Below are 8,564 nucleotides of genomic sequence, written 5' to 3' on the forward strand. Positions count from 1 at the left end.
TACTGTTACTTCAGAATAATATGACTCAAGTAGAAGTAAAAAGTAGTCATCCAAATAATTACTTGAGTAAAAGTAAAAAAAGTAATTGGTGAAAAAACTACTCAAGTACTGAGTAACTGTTGAGTAACGTCTGATTTATTTTTTTAACACAACCATTCAAACAGACAAAAGTACAAAATAATCATCTTAAGGCAAATTAAATCAATAAAATAAATTCAAAATAATAAAAAATAGCTTAAATTAAAATAATCTTAAAGTAAATTCAAGTACTTTAATAAATAATAAAATATTAACAGAATAAAAAAATTAATTAAGCACAAGTAGCACAAAATTTCAAGCCTTATAATAATTACTTGAGTAAAAGTAAAAAAGTACTTGGTGAAAAAACTACTCAAGTACTGAGTAACGTCTGATTTAATTTTTTAACACAACAGACAAAAGTACAAAATCCTCATCTTCAGGCAAATTCAATCAATAAAATATTAAAATAAATTAAAATTAATAAAAAAAATAAAAAATTGCTTAAATTAAAATAATCTTAGTCAATTCAAGTACGTTTAATAAATAATAAAATAAATAAAATAACAATAAAAAAATAAATGAAGCACAAGTAGCACAAAATGTCAAGCCTTTGTACTTTTCTTTTTTAACCAGGCAGAACTAGAACAAACATGAACTCTGTGTGTGTTTGAGTCTGTGTAAATGTGACAAAACATGCAAAAACAAACATTTTTCCCAAAGAATCACCCAGTGATGTCATGAGATTGACGCATACGCGGATAAAAGGATTAAAGAAAAGTAACAGCTCAACGTAGCCTAATGTAGCAGAGTAAGAGTAACAGTTTCTTCTTCACAAATCTACTCAAGTAAAAGTAAAAAGTATAGTGATTCAAAACTACTCCTAAAAGTACAAAATTTCGGAGTAACGGAGTAAATGTAACTCGTTACTACCCACCTCTGTGTATATAGTTGGTGAGGTCACAATCGTGGTACCTTTCTGGCCTTCTCACCAACACGGCGTGGACTAATTACCCTAATATGACTTACATCCTTCCCTTACAGCTGACGCCACAGAGAAGGACCTGTCAGACCTGATCTCAGAGATGGAGATGATGAAGATCATCGGGAAGCACAAGAACATCATTAATCTGCTGGGAGCCTGCACACAGGATGGTAGGGCCAGACAGACGGCGGCTCGTACTGACCTGCTCTGATCTGCACAAACTAACATGCACACAGTTGTGTCTCGTGCTGCTGTGAGCCTCACGTTGGGGGGGGGGGGGGGTTGTGTAGGAAAGCATGCATAAGTGATTCTGACACCAGCTTCCGAGCTCTCAGCTTGAATCAACCATAGCTGCTGTCATTCTTCTACAATCACCCGGATTAAAACAAAAAAAACACAAAAAAAAGACGAGACGAGCAACTTCTAATGAGCCTGCGGTGAACACGGCTCTGTTGCTTATTACTGTAGCATACACCTCCTTTAATTCCACGTTGTTAACTGATGCCATCAGACACAGACTGCGTTTACATGCATCAATTACCCTTTTAAAACCAGAATATTAGCAATAACCCGGTTTTGCACGGCCATGTAAGGGTCAATTTTCTGAAAAACAGATTTTTTTTCAATTCAAAAAAGGTTTAAATGGATTAAAAAATACCATATATATGAACTACCTGTACTACATATGGACTCACTTGAATTTTACAAAAAATACCAGTTATTTGGGATTTTGTTGTTGTTTTAAGCATCAAAATGTCATGTGGTGCGACCGTCCGACCATGACTCTTGTTTTGAAAACCTTTTTTGAAATCACTCATCACGCATGATTTCCGAAGTATCTTGTAGTGTGTAAGATTACAACACATTTGTATTTATATTTCCATCATAATATACAAACAAAGTTTGACTGATGATGTCAATTTTATGAAATATCATGCGGCGCAACCATTAAAAAAACAACCATTTTTGTATAATACTGAAAACTTGTAAAAAAAAAAAAGATGTCAAGATGTTAAGGAAATTAATTTATTTTAATATGAATCATGGTTGCACCACAAGTTTTTTTTTTTTTTTTAAGGCTAGTGCCAATTCATCTTGACAAAAAATTGACCTGTTGAGAATCCTTATTCATCATTGACCCGTAAACACCAATAACCCCTTTTGAATAACCGGAATTTGCCCTGGGTTACTCCTTTTAAAACCCAAATATTGGGTCATGTAAACGCCAAACGGAATATCCCCATCAAACGGAACATGAATTTGTTTTCTGCACATGCTCTGCTCACAAGGAATCCTGGTCTTTTGAGTCCAGGAAGTTCTTATAAACACGGAGAAACACAAGACCAGGAGGAGACTAATCACTTCATAAATGTAATGAAGGATATAAACATTTCTGCATTTGTAGACGGTAAAAAGTACCGGGATAGCCAGATTTACAAGAAGGTGAGAGAAAAGTTGCGCGAAGCAGCATTTGTTTTGGATTTGGATTAGGGCTGGGGATCGAATCAAATATCAAGAATTGATTCGATTCCGATTCTTAAGATTCAGAATCGATTATCAAGATTTGATTCGATTCGAGTCCGATATTGATTTGGGTTAGTGTTACTAAAATTGTTTTTTGAGCTGTTGCATGAATTATATGATTGCAGTTATGCAAAATATTACTACTAGTATTATATTGAGATTAAACAGCAAGTATTGGCAGCTAATGATGCTGTAAGGACCAATCAGCTCCCAGAATGCTGATAGAACTGCTTTCAGAAACATCGTGTGGGTCAGAATTATCAAACAGATCCAGGGAGGAAACAGAGACGGATGAAATCGGTTTTATTTTTTCCCACATTCCGTTTTTATTTGTTCCATTTTCGGTCTATTTTGGTTTTTAACTTTTGAGCATTTGGTTTTTAGCATTTTTTGCAAATGTAACCCCAAGACAGTATATACAGTAATGAAATATAGACAATTTATGCAATTATAAATATAACACTTTAATGTTTTCATACCTTTAAACATATTTAAAGGCAAGAACATGGCACCAGTTATTCTCGTGTCCAACAAAACATTCCTTTTTTGGGGATAAACAAAAAAATAACCAAAAGTTGTAATGTAATGATGAAAAAAAAGGAATTTTAGGAATTAATATGAGAAACGATTTAGAATTGGGAAATAGATTTTTTTCAACACAGGCCTAATTTGGATACAGGAAGAAGAAGCGGAAATGACGGGAATTGCGTCAGGATGTTCTCCGTGCGTCGCTGGTTTGATCCAGATATCCCAAATGATTAATTACCATGTAAACGGAATATTCCGAATGTTTCAGTAACCGGAATATTAGCAATAACCCGAATGTTTACTGCATGTAAACGTAGTCACAGATTTACTGATGTTCTCTCTGGATTTTTATCAAGAAGGAACCACTTTTTTTTTTTTATCTAATCCTCTATTTCCTTTCTTTTTTCTAGGACCTCTATATGTGATAGTTGAATATGCATCCAAGGGCAACTTGAGGGAATACCTGCGAGCGCGGCGGCCCCCTGGCATGGAGTACTGCTACAACCCGGACCAGGTGCCCATCGAGAACATGTCCATCAAAGACCTGGTGTCCTGCGCCTACCAAGTGGCTCGAGGGATGGAGTACTTGTCCTCCAAGAAGGTAAACCACACACAACTTTCCCGGAAGGCTGTCCACAGACGGTGAACAGAACCAAAGCAGCACTTTGACATGAAAAATATCTTTGAAGAACGAACGTCCCACCAGTTTAGACCTGGAGTCTTATACACCCGTTCACAAAGCTGGTGTTCAGTCCTCACAACGTCTGTTTCCTTTGTTAGTGCATCCACAGGGATCTCGCTGCTCGCAATGTCCTGGTGACGGAGGACAATGTGATGAAAATAGCTGACTTTGGCCTGGCAAGAGACATCCACCACATCGATTACTATAAGAAGACCACCAACGTGAGTATCCTCTGTTAAATGTACTCAGAAATGAGCACACGGACCCCACATCTGTCCATGCCTTTGTTCTGTTTCTTTTTATTTTTAACCCACCATACCAATCAAATTTGTACGGAAGAGTATTAGGGCCAGGCAGGAGAAAAATAAAAATAATATTTTAGAGAAGGAAGTTTTTTTTTTTTTTCATTATGCACTTTGAGAAAAAAGTCGAAATGTTGACATTAATGTCGAAGTACAATTTCGGGAAAAAGGTTGAAATGTTGAGGAAAAAAGTCGAAATGTTGAGGGAAAAAAGGCGAAATTTCTACTTTTTTCTTGAAATTTTATTTCAACATTAATCTTCACATTTCGACTTTTTTCTCGACATTTCGACTTTTTTCTCGAAATTGTATTTCAACATTAATTTCAACATTTCGACTTTTTTCTCGACATTTCGACTTTTTTCTCAAAGTGCACAATAAAAAAAAAATCTTCCCCTCTCAAATATTTTTTCTCTTGCCTGGCCCTAATACTCTTTCGTACATTTGTTATAAATGTATTTAGTTCAGTACATTTCATAGAGTAAGGTATTTTAACGAGATGCCAGCGTGAAATGCTCATTTGTTAAAATGCTCGGGGTTGGACTCCCAGTCGTTTAGGTGATGATAATCCTAAAAGGCTTGTAGGGGAGATAACCAGACTTGTGCTCCTGGTGTTTTAGGAGTTCACCTCGTCCAAGAGACATTCTCGGTCCTGGGAACTCTGGATTCTTTCATTCAGACGTATTATATCTGTTGTTCATTCTTATTCATTCAAGTCGTGTGTGGCTCACTTGTCTGTTAGCGTCTTTGCCAACCAATGGTCGTTAACGTGCTCAAGATGTGAAATGTTAAAGCAATCTACACATAAATTACAGCAAAACAAGTTCAGCACTGGTTTTGGTAGAAGAATGGACCCACCGGTGCGGCTGACGGGGGTCCAACGTGCCCTTTCCAAACCGAAAATCTGTCCCGTTTTAGCGTTTGGCAGCTTAATAGCGTTCACGTGTCTCTTCCAGGGTCGTTTACCCGTCAAGTGGATGGCTCCCGAGGCTCTGTTCGACCGGATATACACTCACCAGAGCGATGTGTGAGTATCATCTGCAATCACTTGCACACAGACTTCCAAGGAAAACAGCGTTTTCACTCCGATCTGCCGTTGCCTTCAGCTGGTCGTTTGGGGTGCTGCTCTGGGAGATCTTCACCCTGGGAGGTTCTCCATACCCGGGCGTCCCAGTGGAGGAGTTGTTCAAGCTGCTGAAGGAAGGTCACCGCATGGACAAGCCTACGACGTGCACCCACGAGCTGTAAGCAAACCATGCACACACCAGATGTGACTCTGTACACTTGGCAGACTTCACTGTTTGAATGCTTCAAATCTTCTCCATCATATCCATATTTGGTTAGCAGGATCATTTGGATATTGTTAAGTGGTGCAGTTCTTCCCAACGCACACTTTCTGTTGTGAATGAAGTTCATCCTTTCATTTCCACGAGGTGGGACTCTACGGAATCATTTTGAAAGCTTTTTTTTTTGCAAACATTTGAGGGTAATATTTGCTTTGCCTGTGGAGGTTTATTTGTGAAAACTCCAGTTACGTGTTGGCAATGTTGGTGTGAAAAGCTCAAGGTTGATTGAGCTTCAGCTGGAATATGTTGTTTAGTTGTTTTGTGAACTACCTACTATGACTGCATGTCGTGTTTCTGTCCACTCCTCAGAAATATGTTATATTCACTAGGGATGGGCGGTATGGACTAAAACATGTATCACGATCATTTCTGGCATTTATCCCGATAACAATAAAAATGACGATTTAAAAAAAAATACCAATTCAACTCCACCTTTTAACTATAAATCTATCTCCACATTCAGTCTTTGGAGCCAAAACACTGCTCCAAAAGATACTAAATACTACTAAACTACACCAATTAAATGAATTGATAAAAAGATCCGCCTTCCGCCATGTTTGTTACACAAAAACATATCAACGGGAATCTTTCTTTCTTTCTTTCTTTCTTTCTTTCTTTCTTTCTTTCTTTCTGCCTTTCTTTCTTTCTGCCTTTCTTTCTTTCTGCCTTTCTTTCTTTCTTGCTCATTTCTTTCTTTCTTTCTTTCTTTCTGGCTTCTTTCTTTCTTTCTTTCTGCCTTTCTTTCTGCCTTTCTTTCTTTCTGCCTTTCTTTCTTTCTTTCTGCCTTTCTTTCTTTCTTTCTTTCTTTCTTTCTTTCTGGCTCATTTCTTTCTTTCTTTCTCGCTCATTTCTTTCTTTCTTTCTTTCTTTCTGGCTTCTTTCTTTCTTTCTTTCTTTCTTTCTTTCTGCCTTTCTTTCTTTCTTTCTTTCTGGCTCATTTCTTTCTTTCTTTCTTTCTTTCTTTCTTTCTTTCTTTCTTTCTGGCTCATTTCTTTCTTTCTTTCTTTCTTTCTTTCTTTCTGGCTTCTTTCTTTCTTTCTTTCTTTCTTTCTTGCTCATTTCTTTCTTTCTGGCTTCTTTCTTTCTTTCTTTCTTTCTGCCTTTCTTTCTTTCTGGCTCATTTCTTTCTTTCTTTCTTTCTTTCTTTCTGGCTCATTTCCTTCCTTCCTTCCTTCCTTCCTTCCTTCCTTCCTTCCTTCCTTCCTTCCTTCCTTCCTTCCTTCCGTCATCAACGGGAATTTATTGTTTTTACCGTGAGATACAAATTCTTACCGTGGAGAATTTTTTTGACGGTATATCGTGAACGGTAAAATATCACCCATTCCTAATATTCACCCAACCTGAGGTTTGGTCTTTGAGAGATGAACGTTGGAGGATTATTCTGAGACTATTGTGTTTTGTGTCGTGATCTCTGCAGGTACATGATGATGAGGGACTGCTGGCACGCCGTGCCCTCTCAGAGACCCACGTTCAAGCAGCTGGTGGAGGACCTGGACCGTTGTCTGGCCATGACGTCTAATCAGGTCAGTACTGGAGCAGAGCTGCAGGTCCTCTACGCTTCTGCTGGAAATCATTCATTTCATTATTTTTTTTCCCCCCTTCCGTCTTCCTTTTGTGCCAACAGGAGTATTTGGAGCTCTCTGTGCCTCTGGACCAATATTCCCCCGGCTACCCCGATATCCGGAGCTCCACCTGCTCCTCTGGCGAGGACTCTGTTTTCTCCCACGATGCCGGAGCGGAGGAGCCCTGCCTGCCAAAGCTCCCTCCTCACTCCAATGGGGCAGCCATTAAGAAACGCTGATACCTCATCTTCATTCAGACAAACATTGACATTTCCTCTGCTCCCTGCCTCATGGGGTTGGACTCCTCCCCACATTCCCAGAGATGAAGCTAAAAAACACTGGTGCTCTGTGAGAGAGGAGCTTGGACACGCTGCGTAGAACCGCTGGGAGCACATGGACTGCAGACGGCAGCCGTTTGCCCCAGATCTCGGTGGCGGCGGCGAAAACGACGATGATGTTTACGGGGCACTTTGTATTAACAGGAGTGGCAATTTGTCACAGTGTCAGGAAAAAAAAACGGAAAAGACTTGCTTTTCTCTTCCCCGCGGGGATTCCAGTGCGGTCAGGAGAGCTGAAAGGACCGGCTCAGATACGTCGGTTTTTTCTCTTTTAGCCCCCTCCACGGTCATTTCCTCACTAGTGAAAGATGGAGTTTGTGCTTTTCGGTCGAGAGAAAAAACACAAGCCAGACGTGCAGCACAGTGGTCCACTGCATCATTCCCTTTTCCTGTAAATACAGTTAGATAATTTTAAATATGAATATATATTTACAGTTTACTCTTATTTTTATTAACATAATTGATTTATTGTCTTTTGTACAAGGATGCCGTTGTCTCAGTTACTTTCTAATATAATCTGTAGGGGCAGTTGTTACATGAGGGTATTTTGACATTGCTGATAATTACATGGCCAGTTTTCCTTTTTTTTTTTTCTCAGCCTCATAACACGTTTAATACCCCCCCGAATATCCATAATCAATTGAAGAAAAATATATTGGGTTATATTTTTTTAACTGTAAATGCATTTTATGATCCAGCCTTGCAATACAGGGTAACTCAGTGTTCAGGGTTTCTCTCCAGCGGAAGATCGATTCATGAGTATAATGTTTGTCTGCGGCGTGTGCATCATTTGCCTCATTTGAGATTGCTCATTTAACCTCCATGGATGTTGACAACTGTAAATATTCCTAGTTGTACACCATGCTTGATGAAATCTAGTGTAACCAGCTTCGGTCAACATCACGCACGTCCGGTGTGCGCGACTTTGACGTGATGAACTTCTCCTGTAAGTGCTTTAACGAGAGTTACATTTGCTGCCATATAACTACAGAGTGGAGGGTTTGCAAGAACACCTATGTCATCGTTTAAATAAAAAAGAATTGCATTAAATAAACTGTTATTGATAAACAACGAAGTGCAGCCTTTCAGAAAGTCGTGAACTCCGGTTCCAGAAACGGGTCCATTTCACGGTAGTGATGTAAATTACATTTATGGAGAAGGAAATATGGTGGCGTCCCACTCCCCACCCTTGAACATGAGTTGCTGGGGTTTGATTAGATATGATAATATGCTGCTGACATCAGTAACGCCAGGGAGTGCTGAGAGCTGGTGCCGGCGGT

At 39.0% G+C, this 8,564-nt stretch overlaps 1 protein-coding gene across 4 annotated transcripts in view; it reads left to right on the plus strand.

The window, feature by feature from the left end:
• Positions 1-8,355, plus strand: part of fgfr1a (fibroblast growth factor receptor 1a) — a 48,582-nt gene extending 40,227 nt beyond the window's left edge. For all 4 annotated transcript variants that reach the window (XM_061730421.1, XM_061730422.1, XM_061730423.1 and 1 more), the window contains exons 12-18: positions 1,063-1,173; positions 3,466-3,656; positions 3,836-3,958; positions 4,995-5,065; positions 5,145-5,282; positions 6,802-6,907; positions 7,009-8,355. In XM_061730421.1, the coding sequence (XP_061586405.1) occupies positions 1,063-1,173; positions 3,466-3,656; positions 3,836-3,958; positions 4,995-5,065; positions 5,145-5,282; positions 6,802-6,907; positions 7,009-7,185 (917 nt within the window). In that variant the 3' untranslated portion in view covers positions 7,186-8,355. The remainder of the gene's footprint in view (positions 1-1,062; positions 1,174-3,465; positions 3,657-3,835; positions 3,959-4,994; positions 5,066-5,144; positions 5,283-6,801; positions 6,908-7,008) is intronic.
• The last annotated feature ends 209 nt before the right edge of the window (positions 8,356-8,564 follow it).

Source organism: Cololabis saira, chromosome 9, assembly GCF_033807715.1.
Source record: "Cololabis saira isolate AMF1-May2022 chromosome 9, fColSai1.1, whole genome shotgun sequence".
NCBI lineage: Eukaryota > Metazoa > Chordata > Actinopteri > Beloniformes > Belonidae > Cololabis > Cololabis saira.